At 38.7% G+C, this 23409-nt stretch overlaps 1 protein-coding gene across 1 annotated transcript; it reads right to left on the reverse strand.

Moving 5' to 3' along the window:
- Positions 1-492: 492 nt before the first annotated feature.
- LOC149023985 (BRISC complex subunit Abro1-like protein) lies at positions 493-22265 on the reverse strand. Its single transcript, XM_089144399.1, has 3 exons — positions 21226-22265; positions 20423-20499; positions 493-1552 (listed from the first exon to the last, which is right to left on the reverse strand). Exons 1-2 carry the CDS (start codon positions 22099-22101, stop codon positions 20452-20454), a joined length of 924 nt encoding a protein of 307 aa, XP_089000525.1. The 5' UTR covers positions 22102-22265; the 3' UTR covers positions 493-1552; positions 20423-20451.
- Positions 22266-23409: the final 1144 nt, after the last annotated feature.

Here is a 23409-nt window from a genome sequence, read left to right on the forward strand (position 1 = left end):
CACGGATGCCTCCTGGAGACCGAAAGCAAAAGAAGGAGGTTTGGGAATTATAATCAGAGGAAGAGATGGGAAGCCGTGTCTAGCAGTCTCTTCGCCTCAATGTTTTTCATCACCACTAGAAGGAGAAGCCTTAGCTATGCGTGCTGGACTTTTAGAAGCTTTGGGAGATGGTCATGAATATGTGGAGCTCCATTCAGATTGCAAGGAATTAATCAAGTTAGTAGTGAATGGGTCCACCCATATATTCTTCCGATACTCCAAGATATAAGGTATATAGTTTCAAAATTTCTGCATTTTAGTGCAAGGCACATTTCTAGGAAATCCAATGTAATTGCGGATATCCTACCAAGGAAGGCCTTCGTTGTTAGAGCTATGCTCGGCCACTCTTCAAGTTTCTGAATAAAATACTATTTACCAAAAAAAAAGGAGAAAAGAAGTGGAGATTGCTTTTCTTTTTGTGATTAGGAGTGGTTGGGTATTTGGAGATGTGATTTGATTGATTACTCTTCTGTAAAACCTCGAATTCTGTTCACATTTATTTACAGTCGAAGGGGAAGGAGATCTAAAATTAATCGTTGGTCATCGTCAGGAAGGAGCTCATCAAGGGTTGGGGTTAGGGCTGCAGTTAGAATTTTTCGCAAATCGTAAAATATGCATCTCCAAATAAATTAGACACATTGAGGGGTTCAACTTGCAAATCATTACCATAGTATCCCTACTTTTAGCCCTTCAATCAAAACAATGATACATGTCACCGAGCCTACATGAACAAGAGATATCTGCACAAGCGCGAGCAAAATTCCCCCTTTGGGCTCATTGTCCCCGACCTCAAATGAACTTTGGAACCAGTCTTGGCTTGTGCAGAAGCCTTCAGAACCAGCTTTGCCCTTTCTGTACTGAGGAGGAATCAAACGGGCTAAGGTAGATTACTTTCATTTTCTCTTCTTAATGCATTCTCTTCTCATAAGAGGAAATTGTTAGAGAATAGATGGAGTTCATCAAAACAACTGTGATTCACCAAGAAGCTAAATCAAAATCGTCTTAACTAGAATGATTTCCACCTTCAGTTTCTCAATGTTGTTTCCTTTGACTTGCTTTCTAAAATCCAGTATGGTATACCTGCACAGATATGCAGGATGTGCTAGTCTGATTAAACCCAAGTAGTACTTGATTTACCTGTTTCACGTTCATACTATAATCCATCCAGCGTTCCACTCTTTTATGTTCAAAAACATTAAACAATCTCAATGTAAGGTTTAACTTGTAAGAGGGAACCTGTATTTACCTATTTTTCCAACATTTAGGTACATGTGAAGTATAATTGGTCAATCAAATACACAAAGGCTTGTCCCCACTTGCAGATTTTGTGGTTGCCATATCCAAGACACCATCATCTCCGATTCTACACCAGACACTATTATCAATGTCCACACATCATAGATCTAACCTCGATGCTAATTACAGGCACAGCAAGAGGCCAAGGTTCTCAGAATGCAGAAGCCATTGAAAAGGCCTATCAGCACTCTTCCCACGAAGCTGGATTCTCCACCAGCTGAAAAACAAAGCAAGAGATCAGCTCTGTAACAGTATAAAGTGTAGGCTGAATAACAATCATGTGACCAAATCAAGAACATAAGGCACAGTGAAATCTAATCAAGGGTCTCAACAGAAATTGCATCCGTTTACCACACACAAAAAAAAAAAAAAAAAAAAAAAAAAAGGAAATTGCATCTGTTTACCTTATTTTCAAGAGATAACCACGACCAGAATCAAAACTCAGCACACTGACAATAGTGCTATACACTTACTTTCAAATAGCTAAGATTGAAAGAGGCTGTTATTGACTAAAGGGGTATAAAACTGTAATTTGACTGGTTTTATGTCATTCAAAGAGTTCGTCATGGAACTTGGAAGGAATTTGAATTTAAAAGGGAACCATGAATTGGTACCAATACAGTATCATATAGAGAGGATAAATGGGCTTCTCTTTAGAATCAAATTTCAAGAAAGCTTTATATTTAGGTTACAAATAAGAAAATTAGAACACATAATAATCAATTCAGGAACTCTACCAATGTTTGCTGTTGGTCCCAAGCCCGGGTAAAGGAGGAGGGTTGGTGCGTCAAGTCGGCAGCCGGCACTGGAAAAAATCTAGCCAAATCATTTTCATGGGTTAAACCTTATATGATAAACGCTATGCTAGGGCATCCCCCGACAAAATAAGTGACGTGCTACACTAGTAACACTACGGCCCAGGTGCAGTGATAAGTGGGCAAGGGTTAGCTAAGGCGTCCCCTGTAAGCGACGTGTTACATCGGCACCCAAATGCAGTGATAAGTAGGCAAGGGGTCCCACACCATAGACAAGTGCAGGTAAAGAAGCTAGTCCAGAAACGTGGGATTAGATTGGCATCTTGGAACATAGGGATTTTAACAAGTACAAAGCTTAGAATTGATAGATATTATGAAAAAAAGATGGATTAATATAACTTGCATTCAAGAGACTAAATGGAAGGGTAAAAAAACTAAATAATTGATGACTTTAAACTTTGGTATATTGGGGATAAAACTAATAAAAATGGAGTAGGTATAATAGTGGATAAAGATTTTAAGAAATTATGATGTGGTGGATGTTAAAAGAGTGGGTGATAGGATTATTACCATCAAGCTTGTAATGGAGAAATAGATTGTAAATATAATTTGTGCATATGCACCTCAAGTAAGACTGGATGAAAGTCTAAAGTTAGAATTTTGGAAAGATATAGATGGATTAATGCAAGGAATCCGTCAAGGAGAAAAGATTATCATGGGAGGTGATCTAAATGGACATATTGGAAAAGATCAAAGAGGCTATGAGAGTGTACATGAAGGATATGGTTTTGGAGAGAGAAATGAGGAAGGGATCTCAATTTTAGATTTTGCTGTTGCTTTTGATCTATCTATTGTAAATACTTACGTCAAAAAGAGAGAGGAGCATTTAATTACTTTCAAAAGTGGGCATCATAAAAGTGAAATAAATTTCTTCTTAACTAGAAGGACTGATAGATTGTTGTGCATGGATTGCAAGGTGATACCAGGGGAAAAGCTTAACGCACAACATAGACTTGTGGTCTTGGATATGTGCCTAACCCCAAACACTCATAAAATGTGTAAGGTTAATTACCCCAGGATAAGATGGTGGATCTTGAAGGAGGAGTGCTTGAAATCCTTCACTAATGAAGTAGTGAAACAAGGAAAGTGGGATTTTGAGGGGGACGCTAACACTATGTGAAATGAGATGGTTGTGTATCAAGAAGGCGGCTAACGATGTCCTAGGTGAATCAAAAGGAAAACTTCATTCTTATAGAGAGACTTGGTGGTGGGATAGTGAGGTTTAAGTTGCCATTAGGAATAAAAAAACTAGTTTTAACTATAAGACATGACAAAGAACTAAAGATGTTGAAGATCTTCAAAGGTATAAGTTGGCTAGAAATGAAGCTAAGAAAATTGTGGGAAAAGCAAGGGAGAAAAAGTATGAAGAGTTATACAATAAGTTGGGCACGAAGGTATGGGAAAAATCTATTTATAAGATAGCCAAAATAAGGGATATGAAGAGTAGAGATCTTGACCATGTTAGGTGTATTAAAAATGGAGATGGTAAAGTACTAGTATGTGATAAGAGCATTAAGAAAAGATGGGAAATTTATTTCTCTAATCCACCAAATGAGCATACTTCAAGTGATTCGGGCGATTACACCGTTCACCAAGGCACCAATTATCAAAATACCGAAAATTTCAATGTCCGAAGTAAGTAAAAAAAAAAAAAAAAAATCACTAAGGAGGATGAAATTAGGCAAGACACAAGGTCCTGATGAAATCCCAATAGAAGTATGAAAGAACTTAGGAACCCACAAGCTAGTTTGGTTGACTAAGTTGTTTAATAAGATTATGAGCACAAGGAAAATGCCCGATGAATGAAAGAGAAGCACCATAGTTCCAATTTACAAAAATAAAGGAGATATTCAAAGTTGTAATAACTATAGGGGCATTAAATTGATAAGCCATACTATAAAATTATGGGAAAGAGTAATTGAAACCCATTTGAGACAATTTCGAAGAACCAATTTGGGTTCACGCTGTGAAGATCTATAACGGAGGCTATTTACCTAATTAAGATACTTATGGTAAGGTATAGAGAGTGTAGGAAAGACCTTCATATGGTATTTATTGACCTAGAAAAAACTTATAACAGAGTTCCTAGAGCTTTAATTTGGCAAGTACTAGAAAAAAGAAGTATTGCAAGTAAATATGTGGACATAGTTAAGGATATGTATGATGGTTCAGCGACAAGTGTAAGAACAGTGGGGGACAAAGTAATGAATTCTCAATTACAATTGGGCTACATCAAATATCAACTTTAAACCCATATTTATTTGTAGTTGTAATGGATGAATTAACCAAAGATATTCAAGACGATGTCCCTTGATGTATGCTTTTTGCTAATGATATTGTGTTGATAGATGAGACTCAAGTAAGGATTAATATCAAGTTAGAATCATGGAGAACAACTTTGGAATCAAGAGGCTTTAAGTAGAATAAAGACAGAATATTTAGTTTGTAACTTTAGTCATGATCGGGCAGACGATGAGGTGATGAAACTTGACAATAAGGAGATTCCTCAAAGTGATTGCTTTAGGTATTTAAGTTCAATCATATATAAAACATGTGATATAGAGGATGATATTTCCCAAAAAATTAAAATAGGGTGGATGAAGTGGAGGAGTGCGTCCATGGTCTTGTGCGATCAATATATTCCATTAAAGCTCAAAGGAAAATTCTATAGGACCATCGTTCAACCAGCTATGATGTATGTTGTAGAGTGTTAGGCTGTTAAAAGGAATCATATAGATAAATTCAATATAGCAAAAATGACGATGCTAAGATGGATAAGTAGCAAAACTAGGAATGATAAGATAAGAACGAACATATTAGAGTTGGTCTGGGAGTTGCTCCCATAAGTGATAAGCTTTGAAAAAGTCGTTTGAGATGGCACGGTCATGTTCAACGGAGACCTATAAATGCCCTGTACGGAGAAGTGATATAATCTAGACTGAAGGAACTAAAAGAGCAGGGGTAGACCTAAGATAACTTTAAGAGAAGTGGTGACAAAGGATATACATAGCTTAGGCCTTGTATCTAGTATGACCTTAAACAAAATTGATTGGAAGGCAAGAATCCATGTAGCCAACCCCATTTAGTTGGGACAATGCTTATTGTTGTTGAATAATCAATCTACGGAGCCAGGAAGCTGTGTAGATTATAGACCATGACAAAATTTATGAAAACGGAAAAATATGCTATCTGCAAGGCATTATTAATTATCAACACTTTAAAGCTGGTACTAAATTCCAGCAGCAAAACACAATTTTGTATAGTCAAAACTTGTGGAGGAAGATTTTAGTGTTCTGCAATGAACACCCATGTCTTGGAGCCTTAACTTACTCCTAACCAAAGTTTGATTCAAGCAACCCAATGACCTTGGCGTCAAGAGACAAATAGCTTTATCATTCTCACTTTCTCACTTGGTCTAAAGCTTCAAGTACGCTTACCTCCTATCCCTATCCTGGTGGGGGGAAAATATTTGGTTAAGGCTGCCCTTAAACCAGAAATGGCTCATTTATCTGAATTGAAGTCAACATAGGCCCACTTTAAAATTTTACCAGATTTGACCAAGCAAAACTTCAAAATTCTCATATGCATTGACAATATCTATGAATGAAACCATGTCCACTGCTAGTATTGCAATGACAAAATCAACAGATCCCCAATCAGGATAGGAGGAACTACAGCCATAAATCGAAAATCCCAACTGTATAAGGAACATCATTCTCATAACAGAGACATGGATGAACTGCCCCTTGTTTGTCGAATCATAATTAACATACTAAAGAGGGTACAAAGTCAGCTACACTGCATAATACTTCAGATGTTAGATCTATTCAATGCAGCTGGCAGCAGTATATGAAGCAGTCAGCTGCACTGCATAATACTTCAGATGCTAGATCTATTTTTTAATGCAGCTGGCAGCAGTATATGAAGCAAATATTACGCAAGTTTTGTACACGTGCTAAACTTCCTATATCACATTCATTATAATTATAAGACAATTTAAATACACAATTGACCTATACAACATAGATCTACACAAGTAGAGAGATATAAAGTAGAGACTAGAGAGATATACAAGTGAAGAAATATTACACAGTAAATACAGCTATACAAGGAACAAAAGCTATCGTGCATCTTTAAACACTAACTCAAACTGGTATTAGTTAGACAGCATGCATATGGTAACAAAAAAAATGATGGCAATTTGAAAACATAGCTTTGCTAAAAATATCCACAATCTCATGAGCAGAAACTATTAAGGGAACAGAAACAAGGTCGCTGAGATATTTCTCTGAATGAAGTGAAAATCAACCTTAATGTGTTTCCGGTACTCATGAAATATGGGATGGGAAGAAATGAGAATGGAGCTGGACCGTCAGCAATAACGTGTTTAGAGCTCCAAAAAATAATAGGAAAATCACAATAACTTATGAAGCCATCAGTCAAACCTCAAGATGATGATAAGGAATGATATTCAACTGCAGCAGAAGACTTGGAGTTGTACATTGCTTTTTGCATTTTCAAGAAGCCACGAAAAACACACTATGCCTATGTTATAGACACGCAAATGAAATGAAGATGAGAAGAAAAAACCTTAGGTGTACATCTCAAATAGGAATCATAGAGGGAACAGCAGCGGGTTACAACTAAGGCAATGAAATGAACTGGATCACAACATGGAAAGCATATCAGGAGAGTCATATTACGACTGTTGAGGCTTCAAAAAAGCCGTTGATATGTAGTAGGATAAGAAACTCTCCAGTGTGGCATTTAACATAAGGAGTATCCACCTTATCATCAATTAAAATTGGCCAGTTAAATCACCCTGAACAAACTTGGGTTGGTTAAGAAATAAACATAATTAGAGTATTGAGCATCCAGTGCTCTGTTATCAAAGTGTCACCAAAGTGTTGAATATCCACCTTGTCATCAGTTAAACTTGGCCAGTTCAATCATCCTGAACAAATTTTGGTTGGTTAAGAAGTAAACATTTTGGAGTAGTGAGTGTCCAATGCTCTGTAATCAAAATGTCACCAAGGTGACATTTTCTGGGCTCCAAGGTGATGGGCTTCTTTTTGCACATGCAAAGGAAACATGCTTTTCTGCCTAGGCAAATCCTTGTGCACCATATTTACACCTTATGGGCAAGCGTTTGCTCTTTTAATATTTCATACTTAAATTTCCTTCTTTTCTTTTCTTTTTTTTTAAGGGGGGGGGGGGATTTTTTGAAACCATCAAAATCTATTCCATAAAACCTATATGATTGGTTGTATACATAATAACTCCATGCAACGAGAAGCATGGGATCATATAGAGATTAAAGGGTAAGAAATATAAAAATAAAAAAGAAGAAAACCTATTTGTGAAAGGTGAAACACCCCAAATGGAGTCTTATTACACTGAAGAAAGAGGACTCCTCTACAGCAACCCTATTAGGTCGACCTCAAGTCCACGACATTCAGGATTGGTCTTCCTCAAAAGCGCCTACAAAGTGTTCCACTACCTTCACTTTCATATTTATCATAATCATATGCAAGGATCAAAATCTCAGTTCTGACCGAGATGAGGTCGGAATTTCGCCATCTCGGATAAAACTTGAGAATTTTCCCAGGACAACTCGATGGATGATTTCGGCCTTGTTTTCATGGTTTTGCTCTCGATTTTTGCATGCAACCTATATAAAGCATAAAGAACACAATGGCACAAGTATTTTTCTAAAAACACTATGAGGAGTTATCACTCAAGTAGTACTATACTTGAGAAGTTCCAACAAATACAAAGATTTGTAAATTGAGCAAATTATAGAGGTATTTTCAAGGTTTCATACAAACACAATAACCACAAAGCAAATAACCAAAAAGAAACTTTTTCTGACATCTTCACTCAATTCCAAGTTGAGTTCCTCGGTGGATCCATCACATGAGACATGTAGTACTGGAAAGGTTTGATCCACTGCTCGGAATATTGGACAAGACTTCAATGTCATGGTCTTGGAATATTTAATTAGATAGTCCGATATTGAGAATCTATAGGTCTCAACATCAGCATAAGCTAAATATCCCAACCTAGGGAATGGACTATAAGAGGATGATAGCTGAAATAGCCCAACTAGTGTGATAGATATCCAAAGATGGAGTCTACAAATGATGCACTTGATCCCGATCCATCCCCATACCCATATGCAACATACTACTAGCATCAGCAAATAACCCCCCATATCCAACAACTCTACCATATACTCCATAAGGACTACAACCATGAAGCAAGCAGCAAACAAGGTGAAGGAAGAAAAAGGAATGATGATTTTTGAGTGAAAAAAAAGGTTGAAAGAGGATGGCAAAAAGTGTGGGTAAATCCCAGAAATTTCGACCAGCAGCACTTCCAATTCTGTGAAATTTCAAAGAACTCAACCGAGATTTGGGACTTTTAAATATGATTGTGCAAGACTCAGTCAAAATTTCAACCATCCTGATTGAAACCAGGGAAAAAAATTTCACCTCTTGATTTCTCTCAGGTGGGTAAAAAACCAAAATTTCAGCATTTTCAACTGAAATTTTGGACTATGATCATATATTTTTATGCTATGTTGCTACTATATATTTGTATTATGATGAGATGAACTTAGATTGTTTTTTGAATATGATAATCTTGCATAATTGTGACTCTAATATATTTATTTAGCTTATAGGAGAACTATATAAGTTTATTGTATGCTATTTGTACCACATAAAACAATTGTATTAAGAAAACATAAACTAAAAGCTTTCTTAGCTCATGCGATGCCTTGCGGCCGCCTAATCGCCATGTCTTAGGAAGGCCCCAAAAAGTCTTTGTCGCCTAGCTGCCTTGATAACTATGGTCCAGTGGAAGAAAACATGCAAGAGGGGCCAAGCCCTTCATTTTGAAAGAAGGGGGGGGGGGCAGGAACATACCCCATTACCCAGGATTGATTTTAGCATTGTAATAACCTGAGTATCTTCCAATAAATAGAATCACCCACAAACAACTGAAGAAATGCCATACATTAAGGAGAAAAATACAAGGATAATGAGTAATCATGATAACTCTTAGAAAACTGACATGAAGCGAGCCTTAATGCACAGTAAAGGTTGCTTCATTACGACCAAGAGATCATGGGTTAGGGTCTGTAAATAGCCCCTTTGTGAAAACAGGTTGTGTACATTATGACCCTCCCAGACCTTCAGCGGTGAGGGCCTTGTGCACCAGGCAGCCCTTTATAAAACTAACATGAATAACCACCTCACGAGAACCATTCAACACAACACAAGCCCTTCAGGCTTGTCTCAAACCATATATCACAATCCACAGATTCATCATACGAAAAACCAGGCAGGATTTTTTTTTTTTGGATGAATAATATAATATATTAAAGGGAACAAAGCAATGAACTACAAGGATCCAAACAAGGGAGGATCGAAGAGAAGGATGGATTTGGGAGTTGAGCCCCCAGGAAGCAACAATGAGCCAGTTCCTTGGGGAATCAACAATCGGGGGATGGGGAATACAAATGATACGAGAGGAAACATCAAAATAAATAGCATTCCAAATCGAGTCAAGAGAGTGGGATTTGGAAGTCCAGTGCCTAAGATTATGCTCCCCCCACAAATGATGGACCATAGCACCAAAGACAAGCTTACCAATCCGGTCACAAATAGAGGTACCCGAAAAGTTACTCAAAATCCAAGACTAGTCACGATAAACCCGAATGTGCGACAGGAGCGGGGCCAAATGTTGGCTAGGACTTTCCTCCAAAGAGAACTAGAGAAAGGGCAAGAAAAGAACAAATGTTCAATATCCTTAGTACCATTCCAGCAAAGGATAAAATTGGGGTTCACAAGGATGTGGCGGATGATAAGGAAAGCTTGGGTTGGGAGAGCGAGGTTTAGGGTTCTCCAAAGGGTGAGGGAGTGGCGGGGAATGTGATCTTTAAACCAAACTAGGGGGGGAGGGGGAGCGAACCAAATTCCAAGCCGAATAGGTGGTGAAGGTGTTAGTGGTGGAAGGTAGCCAAACTAACGTGTCCTGGAGGGAGGAGGTGATGGGGGGGGGGGGGGGAGAGAATTCAAGACTTGTGTGAGACTAGGGTGGGGGAGACGGACCCAAGAACCATCGGAGATGAAGCTCGAGAGAAGGGTGGATTTGGGGATGCGGGTTTCATAGACAGTGCCGGGGGGGGAGGACAGCAAGGAGAATACCCATCAGATGCCATGAATCTTGCCAGAAATTAGTAGAGGAACCAGAAGAAATTTGGGTGGAAATGGCAGGGAGGGCACGAGATCGAAGAAGGAGAAGTTTCCTCCAAATCAAGGAAGGGTTAGAGGGGATAAGGACAGTCCAGAAAGAATCAGGTTTGAGAAGGTAAAAGTGTACCCAGGAAACCCAAATGGAATCTTGTTTAGTGACAATTTTCCAGATGAGTTTGAGCAAGGCAGCGGAATTGACTTCTTGGATCCTTCGAATTCCAAGGCCCCCCTCAGCTTTAGGCCGACAGATGTTAGACCAACTGATGGGGCGGAGGAATCTCAAGGATTCCTGGCCCTTCCAAAGGAAGGCATAGAAGAGAGATTCCATTGCCGATGAGATGGACTTAGGTGTCGGAAAAATGCCACACCAATAAAGATAGGAGGATTGGAGAACGAACGGATGAGCTCCACCCTTCTAGCAAAGGAGAGGAGCCGGCTTTTCCAGAGTTGGAGACTCTTACGGATGTGGTCCAACATGGGGGAACAATGGTGGCTAGAGAGCCTACCAGAGATGAGAGGGAGACTAAGGTAGACAACAGGAAAGGACCCAGGTTTAAATCCAGAAAGATTTAGGAGGTTAGAACGAAGAGATTCAGACACCCCAGAGAGGAAAATAGTGGATTTGTCAAGGTTGACTTTAAGACTAGAGATGGACTCAAAGAATGAGAGAGCAGAGAGGATAGAGGAGATGGAATTGTGATCAGCTTTGGAGAAAATCATGAGATCATCAGGAAGGCAAGATGGGTGAGATTAAGGGATTTGCATTTGGGAATGGGCGAGATTAGGAGCTGATCCGTCTTGGATTGGAGAAGATGGGAGAGAACTTCCAGAGCCAAGGAGAAGAGGTAAGGGGAGAGGGGACACCCTTGACGAACCCCAACACAGGAGGGAAAGAAGCCAGCCGGCGAGCCATTGGTGATAATGGAGAAGAAAGGGGTGGATATACAAACTTCAATCCCAATGAATAAAGGAAGGAGGGAACCTCATGGCAAAAAGGACATCACTAATAAAATCCCAACAGATAGAGTTGAAAGCTTTGTGGAGATCAATTTTGAGGAGAGCAACAGGGCAGTGAGAAGATCTCTCAAACCCCCTGACTATTTCTACACAAAGAAGAATATTATCCGCAATACTACGACCCGAAATGAAAATGGTTTGGTTGGCACTAACCAGGTTTGGGATAATCTTTTTGAGCCGGTTCGCAAGGATTTTGGAGACGAACTTATAGAGGAGGTTACAAAGTGAGATCGGACGAAAATCTGAGAGGGAGGAGGCACCAGCCTTCTTGGGGATAAGGCAAAGAAAAGTTTGATTGATAAAAGAGAGCTGGGAAGGATTGAGGAAGAAACTGCAAACACGAAAGAGATCATCCTCAATGATATCCCAAGCACTGGAGAAGAATCTCATACTAAATCCATCAGGGCCGGGAGCACGATTAGATTTGTGGGAACGAATGGCCCGAAGGATCTCATCATGGGAAGGGATAAAGTAGAGAGAGGAGAGAGCATGGGGGTCAATGAATTTATTGACGAGATCAGGAGCCGAATCGGGAGGGAGGAAGGAGAGAGAAGGTTAAAGAAGTAGGAAACAACTAAACAGGCAGGATATTTGTAAACCATTTCAAATAGTCATGAAGAAAAGCATTTCTAACATCCATTTGACAATTAACCAATGATGAACAGCTGAAAGAACTACACAATTGGTTGTCACTTTCGCAACATGAATCAAGTGACTTGATGAGCTTTATATAGATCAAAGTAGCCATTAATTATGCTTCATAGAAAATACCCAATAACCGGAGTATTTGGAGAAGTAAACACAAGCATGGCTATAAAATCTTAAGGTCACAGAGATGAGATACAACGGTGAAATGAATTTGAGTTAATCGATGTACATTTCAACAAAATTTCACTGAAATTTTGGTAATTGGGTGAAATTTCAGTATTTAGGTTAAACCTCAATGAAATCTTGCGACAATTCAAGAATTTCAGGGGGTTATAACTGTAAATTATAATTGAGAATTGACTACGTTTGGGATGTTCTTCTTATGTCTTATGTGTTTTTCATGCACACTTTAATGAAGTTTTAATATTCGTTTGATTATCAATCGAAATTGCTTCTTATTTATGTCAATTTATACTTCAACCATATTTAGATATGTGAAAATACAGTACTCAGTTTTGTGTACAACCAAGCATGTTCAAATCAAGAAAACCAATTTGTGTTATGTTTTAGTAAAGAAAATAACCTTGGAAATGTGTTTATTGGCCTTAAAATAGACTGTCCACCAAAAACTAGGTCAAAAACAGTCTTAACACCTGCCAAAACCTGACACAATCTTGTCCCACGTTCTGCCAAAATTTTGGTCGAAATTTTGAAACTTTAGTGAAGCAGACAAGTTTTCGAATCTTGGGTAGGATGGCATAAAACAGGATCAAAGAAGAAGCCATAGCATCCAGAAAGAAACAATAGGTGATGTAATATTAGGATTAACGGGAATCAACTCAGAATCAGAAACTGATGATCATGTAAGAGCAGATTCAAGCACCAGAGGCGAAGGCAAGGGTGCTGGAATCATTAGTTGTGATTGGCATTGATAGCCATGAAGAGGAAGAGGAAGGGAAAACAAAAAGAGGAAAAAATGAAACCGATGCAAAGGAGAGAACGCATAAGATGAGTGTAATAACAAATATGCTCCATGACAACAACATGACAAGAGATGCACCAGCAACAATGACAGATCTATCATAACAGACAAAACCCTTATGATCAGAACTGTAGCCCTGTAAACCCACACACATACACATCATATTCAGTGGAAAACTTGCTCCATTCACATGGAGCTAACGAACGAAACACAACTAACCAAAAACCAAAGTTAAAAAAGGCTAAAGTATGAAGCCAAAGAAAAAAATAATGAGAATGTTCTTGTAATATAGATGAAGGAAGGAGAATGTTCTCAGAATATAGACAATGGAAAGAGATTAATGAGAAATACTGCAGAGGGGACTGCCTCAATCCAAAAGGCCACAAGGGATCACAGAAGCAATAGGAATCATTGAAGCATGACAATAGAGTTCAAGGGGTCAACAACAGAGGATGATCGGTGGAAGGACGTCAGTGCAGTGAGGTTCAGTGGGTTCGTTTGGTGTTTTTCACTGAAATATCTGAACAAGAGGGACTGAGGTGCAAGAGTGTCGTTGGCACAAATGAATCGGAGCAACAAGGGTGAATGTGGAAGGGTGCTGTTGGCACTTGATGAAGGGGATTAAGTAACAGGGGGTTGAAATGTTTGGAATTCATTGGCGCAGGGGTGCTGAAATGCAGGGAGACGACGCCATGATCATCAGTTGCAGGGGCAGGAATCGAATATAAGTTGCAGGGAAAGGTTAAGGTATAGAAGTGGTAATGGAATAACAAAGCACAGGTCGCAAGGGTGGTGACTGAGTCTGGGTTGTATTGGTTTCTGAGGGGGAGCAATGGACAAGGGGATGAGTAACCAAGTATTCACCAACAGAAGGAAGCATCAGCCAGTGAAGGAGACGAAACTGCAGACAGTGGTGTTGCAGCAGAGACCAATAACTACCGGAGATGATCAGGTTGTTTAGAGAATCAGCAGGCTGGCTTCATGCAGAACATAAAATTCCGTGTGTGGTATTTGTGTAGAACATAAATACACAAAAATGAGATCTATAAAAGCTAGGTCAAGGCAAGGAAAGAGATACAGCAAAAATATATACAGCCATACAAGGAAAAAAACCTATCCCACATCTTTATAGTTTGTGATGTAGAGATTGGCACATGCATGTCAAAAGTTACATTCAAAAGGAAAATGTTAATTCAGAGTCTCAGACACCAATTCAAAAGCTTATGCAAAAAGCTCACCACTGAACCATGTGGATATGTGGACAGTAGATTTGGGCCAACTGACCACTGGATTAGTTGTACAGAGTTTGAATTAGCTCTAAAAAGAATTGAAGACACATTGAAAACCCTCTCATGTAGTCTATGCATCCATGTACTTTTCAGCTGTCATTCCCACACTGCTGTAGTCTCTAGATTTCCACAGCTTTATTTTGCCAATTGGCAAAATCCATTGCAGCTGAAATGAAACTAGACACGCTGGCAAAGAATCGTGGAGCTACTTTCCACAAAATTTAGGCCCATTCAATTTGTCAAGTAGAGACATTTGGCTGTTTGGATAAGTTTATCCTACCGCAGGCTGTTGAGCAAATCTTTGCCAAGAAATATTTACATAATATCCCCAACACAACTGTAAGGGTAGATCTGAATGACTAGTTTGCTTGCCTTATAGTGTCCTAGTTAATTATCTCGAAGCATGGTGATTTCACCGATTACCTCCAAAGTGCAATCCCTGATACACCTGGAATGCTCAAATGTTGGTCCTTGGTCCCAACCAAATAATTCAGCCCCTCATTCTATTAAAATTTACTCCCTTGCCAGTTACCATAAATAAAAGCTACCATCCACATTCATGAGAAAGGCTACCTTGCATGGGAGGATGGGACATAGTCAAAAGGTCAGGCACTAATACATTAAAAGAAAATTACTATGTAGGATGATATCAAGGCAAAATGGAAGACTATTGGGCATTTAGATGATTCCATTGGTTGAAGAGTGCCACTAATTATATTACAGGGAAGCAAGTTAATGTGTTGTAATCTGACGTGGGTAGAGTATGTCTGACTTAGAATCCAAATTGATAAGATTCAGAGACCTGAGTGATTATTAGTTATTTTATCTATATAACAATATTTGTGGGTGCTAAGATTTCAGATACCAGGTACTATGCCCTGTCACAGAGAGAGAGTAAATGGCAAGGAACAAAGACAAAGGTAACATATTCTGTGACTCTGAAGTTCTCGTGTATCACCATTGTATCGAGTTCTCTGTCCCTTTTACTTTTTCCCCCTTTCTTAAAGAAAATAGGGAAAGTTGGCAAGGGATAGACCAACCTTTCAAGTATCGAGTCAGTCTTGCATGCAGAACTGATGTATAGGGTAACATAACCTTGGGATTGGTGATTTAGGAGGTAAAACAACTGAAATTATATTACTTAATGAAATTTATCTGCTGTTAGCTCTCATATATCTCATTGGAAAACTGAAGGCTTTTCAAATGCCTTCAATTAGACATTGAGGGTGGATAAGAGTCAAAACATGAAAATAGCTTATCTGTCAAAGACACAGAATAGAATGGATGACAGAACCAAGGATTAATAACAGCTTTTGGAAATTATATTGATAATCAGAACAAACTCAGCCTTAACCCAACCAAATAGGTCACTACATGGATCCTTGATGCAGCTATTAGGAGGGCTTAATACTTAATACAGTTCTTTATAAAAAATTATTTATACGTTATCAGAATCATAGGAAGGTAGAGTCTTGTTATATTTTTAACATGTCTTTCTGTTTTAAAGTAGACAGATTTAGAAAGCGGGCCTTTTTCCTAACATGGAGATTTAGAAATTGGGCCTCCACTGTGACCACGTGGTCACAGGTTTGAGCCAGGAAACAATTCTCAGTGCTAAAAGCAGGGATGAAGTACGAACATAATGACCCTCCCAGACCCTTCAGTGAAGGAAGCCTCATGCACTGGGTACACCATTTCTAGAGTTGGGATAGTCCTGTAGTAGGAATATAATTTATGTTGCTTGATCTACTATATAAGCATCTCTAAACCAACAATTTCAATCAGATTTGGGAATAGAATGATAAGTTTACCCTGTTGACACACCCAGAGTAGTGTGTACGTTCTCTTTTTTCCTCAGATCTTTTCTCCTTGGCTCTGGTCTGATCATTCTTGGATCTAAACTTTCCTTTTAAATTCTACTATCATGTTACCTCCTTTATTTTCTATTCCTTCAAAGATTACAGCTGTTTAAAGCCTGCAATTAACATTACCTGTATGTTTAGCAGAATTAGTTGGAACTCCCTCTCTGTAACCAACTTGACCAAGTGTTTGGTTGAAGGAAGTACTACCATAAAAGGTTGTCAAGGCGACAAGGCGAGGCAAGATGATAGAGGGCAACAAAAACCAAGGGAACACCCAAGCAACGTGACACCAGGTCGCCTTGGCCCAAAAAAGGGTCAGGACGCCTTGACAACCTTGCTGTCATACGTAACCTATACTCTATGGCTCTATCCTTATTCTTTTACCAAAAACCTTCCAGAATTACTTTTACTTGACAATTCAAATGCATATTGTCTACAAAGGGTTTTGTTCTTTGGAATCCTTTAATTTTCACCTTATTTACTAGATTTTCGTTCTTCTTGCTTATTCCAATATTTTTACAGAACAGTCAACACTGCTTAAATTTGAGCTTTTTAATACTTGTGTGGATCCATAGCATTTCCAACCTTGGGTTTGCACCAAGCCTTGCCCTCCAAACATTTCTCTATTTTGAAGTCATAATAGACACTACGCTTACTATACATGTCTTTCCTTAAAACTTCTCCTAGGATTATCGTAGGGCTACCCCTGGCTCTTTTAGAACCTTTGATCTGAAAAAAAATCACTTCTAAACACTAGAGAATCCCAAGATTTTCGTCGAACAAGGCCATGCCACCTCAAACTACTTTCACTTACCTTATAATGAATGGGAGCTTCTCCCACATCATAATCTTACTTTATCCTTCTTAATCTTGCTTCTTGCCACATATCCACCTAAACTCCAGCATCTTTGCTACATTTAGTTTATCATCATGGACAATCATAAGACTGTCCTATAGTTTTTCCATTTAGCTTTATGAAAATGCATCGATCATACAGCACTTCAAAGGCACCTCTCCACTTCGGTCATCCTACTTGAATTTACTGTGAGACATCATGCTCTACATCACCCTCTTTATTTGAACCCAGATACCTCAATAATCACCTATCAATTTTCACCATCTCATTATCCATCCTAGTTTAACTAAGTATCACACCACGCACACTGCCTTCGTTCTATGGATCTACCTAACATAAAGCCTTTTGATTCCAAGGTTGATCTCCGTAACTCCAACTTAAACTCTGCTTGTGTCTCATCTATCAAAATTGCATCATCCGCAAAAAGTTTACATAAAGGAACTTCCATCTTAAATGCTGTTACTTTAACATCTATGACAGGTGCCAACAAGAAAAGGAAGCCCTTAAAAGCAACCCTTGAGGTAATCCAATTGCAATAAAGAGTTCACTACTATGAATTTACACTAATCTCCATGTTCTCATACATATCTTTAATCAGGTCCATATATTAACCTGAAACACATCTCTTCTTCAATGCATGCAAGATTAGCTCTCTAGGGACTCTATCATATGTTTTTCTAGGTGGAAAAGACCATGTAGAAGTCCTTGTAAACTATAAATTTTTACATGAGACTCCAAAGCAAATAATTATCCAAAATAGTGGTTTCTCATCTCAGGGGGGTTTCGATAACCCTATCCCATAATACCATAGAGTGACTCAATAGTTTTATGCCTCTACAGTTATTGCATTTCTTAATATCCCATTATCATTTTTGTAAATCAGAACCACAACACTTCCCCTGGATCCATCAAACTCTTTCCTTGTGCTCTTAATCTTGCTAAACAATTTAGCTAACCAAGATACACCACATAATGCAAGGCACTTCAACACTTCCATTTGTACCCCCATTTAAACCTGATGCTTTTTCCTTCCTTCGTCTTTCTTAAGTTTCTTCGACCTCAGATACCGTATTTTTCATGTATATCCACACCATGTGGTGTCTTAATGAGCAATAGAGTCTTCTGGGTCACTACAACTAGAAATGTCTCCGTTTTATAGATTATTACACTACTCATTAACGTACTCATCCTTAACACTGTACCATCTTCACTTATAAGACACATAGTACAGTCTAGATTTCTATTCTTCCTTAGCAGAGTCTAGATTTCCATTCTTCCTTTCCTTCATATTAACTAACTTTTTCTGCTTCATTTGTGTTTAATTGTGATACACATCTGGAAATTGAAAATGACAGGACCGCCAACAATAAAGCTGCTGCAATATCATCTAGGTCTGTGCTCCAAAGTAGAGTTCATAAATAGTAAAAGCGACAAGTGAAATGTAAAACTAACTCAGCTAACTCATCGATGCATATGGTTACTTTCATTCAAATGCTCAGCATAACTAGAATAAAAGCAGAGTTATAAAAAAAAAAAAAGGTTATATCTGGCCCCAAATAGAGCTTATTGGAAGGCAAGGATCCATGTAGCTGGCCCCCTATGGGTTATTATATCTGGACAATATTCAAGCTGTCCTGGAACTCTAAATCACACTAAAGGGTCCATGGTATGAATTAGAACATTCAGTTAACACCAAGAATTTCTTCGACTTCTTTTTTCTTTTTCCTTTTTTTGGTCTTTTATTTCTTTGACTTCAGACACCTAATTTCATGCATGTCCACACAATGTGGTCTCTTAATGAGCAATATAGTCACCATTTAGTAGATTATTACACTACTCATTAACGTCCTCATCCTTAACACTGTACCATCTTCACTTTTAAGTCACCTAGCACATTCTAGATTTCTACTCTTCCTTTCCCTTATATTAACTAACTTTTTCCACTTCCTTTATGTTTAATTGTGATACACATCTAGAAAGTGAAGATGACAGGACCGCAAGCAATAAAACTTCACCAATATCATCGAGGTATGTGCTCCAAAATAGAGTTCATAAATAGAAAAATGACAAGTGAAATGTAAAACTAACTCATCTAACTCGTAAATGTATATTAAAAGCACAGTTATGATAATAAAAAAAAAAGGGGTTATATGTGGCCTCAAATAGAGCTCATTGGAAGACAAGGATCCATGTAGCCGACCCTATTTAGTTGGGAAAGGCTTGTTATTGTTACATCTGGACAACATTCAAGCTGCTCTAGAACTCCAAATCACACTAGAGGGACCATGATATGGATCAGAACATTCAGCTTATGCCTAGAATTTTTACGGCACATGGTTTTGTCCCTACACAGACTGCTAAGATAATCAACATAGAAGACATGGGAACAAGCTGCACCCAATATTTCCAAGGAAGAGTAGACAGCAAACTCTTTTATTTCTGAAGTATGACATGGCAGTAACCATGCAGCCATATTACATGGAGTTCTTTGGGAAATTTCCAGAGCAGCCACTTGAGTTGGAAAGGATAAATGCAGTGGTTCCTTAGATTTAGGTTCCTTCTGCACTTTCTTGGGCTTATCAAATCAAAGAACAAAACAGATGACTAGCCAAGCCAGGTGAAGTAGAAAAAAAGAGTTAAGGCAGTCAAATGAGTCATTTTGGGTGTGCAGTCCTTTTAAGTTAGGTTACTTCTACGCTCTCTTAGGATTATCAAAAATAGAAGCCTAACCGACCGAAGCCCCCCCCCCCCCCCCCAAAAAAAAAAAAAAAAAAAAAAAAAAAAAAGGCCAAGTAGGGATAAGTCAATTTCTGTGTCCATAAATATAAACATGTAAACATTTTAATCGTAAAGGTGTCAACAGAACCTCCATAAGGCTTCTATAAGCCAGCCCAATTTTATTTCAATGTTTTCATCCATCATATATTCAAATACGCAGAATTTAAACCAGAAACAGTAAATTAAATTTAAGTAGAATTGATAGCACCAGGCCTTTACCCTGATCGAACCAAAGAACATATAAAGTAGATGTTGATATCCAACTGGTATTTTGTAAGTTGTAACCCTACTATGATAATCAAGGAGATATATCCTCCAGAGGCCACAAGATGGAACCAGATTAAATCAGCTACATATAGAGAATTCTGCGAGCATTCTGTTCTAATTCTTTTAAGGAGGAACCATAAAAACCTTAACCGTTGAATTCAGCCAGCTACAATATGCAAAGAGATTATTCATGTGATTTTCTTTTTCCTTCAATCAGGAGCGGACACTATCTAAACTAACATAAAAATTTTAAGCATGCAAACAAGATGAAATATAACTGCAAACTTAGTAAAATGCAGATGGACATATTACCTGACACTACAAAAAAGGTCATCCCAATATTATTCCAAGCCTGCAATTTTCATCCGCAACCTTACATTTCGGTGTTCCTGTCAAAAAATGGAAGTAAATTGGGTGGTCGTCATTACAACATTTTAATTTATTCTTTTTCTTTCTTTCTTTCTAGCATCAAGATGAAAGCCCAATAAAATATTCAAGTGATCTTGCAAAGGAAACTTTCGTTGGAAGAATGGGCCACTATGGAGAGACTGAAGAGAGAAGCAACCAACGTTAAGATAAAAGTAACAAAGCCACATTACTGGTAAGGCAATGTGGTATACACTAAAATCTTGGTTTGTGATTCATTCTGCAATTCACTTAAACAACCTATATATAATCATCTCTGAAATGCTACAACTTATGACAACACCATCAATAACAACAATGCCCCTACTAAGACCAACTCAATCACCCAAAAGTATATATAAAGCAGAAAGTTGGCCAAGAGTTTAATGGATCGTTAACCCATGCAGTTCAAGAATTAGATCTCGACAATAACGCAAAACAATCAGCCAATAGCAATGCTTCATGGCTTACCCATATTAGGTCCCAACCAAAATAGTAAACTCAGGCATCAAGAAAAGATCTCAAAGAGAAAAATAATCCTTTCATCACCCCTCGCCCTTTCCCTTTACAAGTTGAATGCTTGCAGATAGACATGAAGTGAACAGTCGTGTTGTAAGCAGGTTTAAACAAAATAATTGGATCACAGACAGAGGAATATCAAAGACCAAGAAAATTAAAAAACACTGTTCAAAAAACTCTCCAAATTATACCTGTTCAAGGACCTTAGCTGAACTCTGCTCGACGAGGCGTGCCACTTCCTCGAGCTTTTCAAGCATTTTGCGATACAAACCCTCCAACTCGGAAGTATAATTGGCCGCCTCCGAACCTATTAAACGACTCAACCTTCCACTCTCGAACCCCTCAGCATCCAAATCTTGCTGTTCTTTCGATATCCGTTTCCCCTGATTTAAGCTGTCGCTCTGCTTTTCCTCCAAATGACTCAACCCACAAGGCATCCATGGGAAGGGAGAGCTAGGTGAAAACGCACTGTAATGTCCTCGAAACGCCGGCCCAATGTTGACGACATCCATTGATATGGGATCGAGACAACCAGGCAATTTACGAAACTGCAAAGCTCGGTACTCGTGTGTGTGAATCAGTTTATTAGAACAAGGGGTGGAGAAGATGATAAAGACACAAGGAGCAAAATTGGGAGTGGAAGAGAGTGAATCATCAGGGGAATTCAGGTTAGGGGCTTTGTAGCAGAGATTAGCTGTGACTACGCATTCTCTCATGGAAGGCCGTAGTGCAGTTCTGCGCCTCCCAACGAACCAGCCGATTAAAAACCTGCCAGGTCCTCCGTAATCAAGAAATCGGCGAATAGCGTCAAGGTCTATTTGACCCAATGAATCGTAGAAACTATTGACGGTGCCGGAGCAGAAGAAGCTTGTAATGGTGGCAACGAGAGTGGAAGAGTCGGAGCGAGAAGAAGATAAGTCATCATCCGCCAGATCGGCGGGGGTGTCAGTGACGTGGCCAAAGAGAAGACCATCCACGTCTCCATTTGAGGAGCTGAAACGTTGAAGCATTGAGGCGAGAATTGGGCCCGGTATGGCAATTTTCTGCAATGGAGGATTATTGTCCATGGCCGTTCCACAGAGGAAAGCAGAGACAGAGGGTGCTTCTGCTGATGGTGAAGGAACTGGAGAGAAGAATGGTGAGACAGGAGACAGGAGACAGGATTCAATTCAAGAAGCCGCGCTGCTGCTGATGGTGTCTTGGGTAGTTGGGTTGGGGAATATAGTGTGAATCGAACGGTTCTGGTGTTCATACCAAGATTCAAGAACGATGTATCATATTGGTTCGATCGGATCAGACAAAAGGGTAAATTTTGTAAGGCAAGTTTTCAGCACCATCCCCTGCCTACCTCTAAAATTAGCATTTTTAGTGTCTAAGGCTCGTCCGGACCATCTTTCGCGCACCTCAATTACATTCTCAGAGGAGCTTTGTCATCCGTAAGGGTCGAACCGATAACCTCTCCACTGAGAAGTATGAATCTTACCACTCTACTAACCCTGCATTGACTGATCAGTGGACCATTGGATCGAGATTTGATCGAGATTTCTCGATCTTGACCGTTGATTGCGCATAAATACACAAGACACAAGCAAGGTCCTTAAAATTAGTGTCACCTCCTAAGTTACTCAATATATCAATTAAACCCCTTATAAGTTTTTTTTAGTCCCAAAAAAGTTGAAATTTTGAAATTGCCTCCCTAAATGTTCCAAAAAGATCAATTAATGACAAATTATCATTTTTATTACCAAAATATCCTTACATCTATTCCATCATTAAATTTGCTTCATGTCATCACAATTAAATTCAATGGTGGAAATCAAAAGAGCGGGAGTATATATGTAAATACGCATTTTTAGATGTACATTCGGAGGTTTAATAATTTATTAATCCTTCCAATAGCACGGGCATCTATGCATCTAACCTCACTAGCCATTACTCCCAAATTCATCTTCCCAAGCCACGATCCCAGCATTCCCCAAACAATCCGACCTCACTAGAATCCCTCTCGACCTTCCCAATAAGCTTTTCCACGTGGTTTGACAATTCCAAGACCTCTATTAGTAATATGGAGAATGCATTGGAGGAGAAAGGAATCCAACTTTTGCAACTTAGCGAGACCTACAACTTTGTCCATTGCTATTGTGGTATAATTAAACACAAGAAAGATTTGATGCAATGCATCTAGTATGTATTGTATTAAGTTTCAATGAGCAATATACATGAGGAAATTTCTAATATACTTATTACATAAATGGAATACACAATTACGAGGATACAATTTCGTAATCATACATACACAAATAAGAACTGTAGAATAGGGTATGGAATATACACAATCGGAGGAGGTTTAAGATAAGATTGCATGAGGCGTCATG

Source organism: Hakea prostrata, chromosome 2 (assembly GCF_041222555.1).
Source record: "Hakea prostrata isolate BN-2017 chromosome 2, UWA_Hpros_2, whole genome shotgun sequence".
NCBI classification, from domain to species: domain Eukaryota; kingdom Viridiplantae; phylum Streptophyta; class Magnoliopsida; order Proteales; family Proteaceae; genus Hakea; species Hakea prostrata.

Bases quoted from the DNA above. Each gene is read 5' to 3' on its own strand.
- LOC149023985 (XM_089144399.1), bottom strand. From the start codon at position 22,101: ATGGACAATAATCCTCCATTGCAGAAAATTGCCATACCGGGCCCAATT. The intron at 20,500-21,225 runs GTATAATTTGGA...ATTTTTTGACAG, and splicing joins CAGCTAAGGTCCTTGAACAG to GAACACCGAAATGTAAGGTT.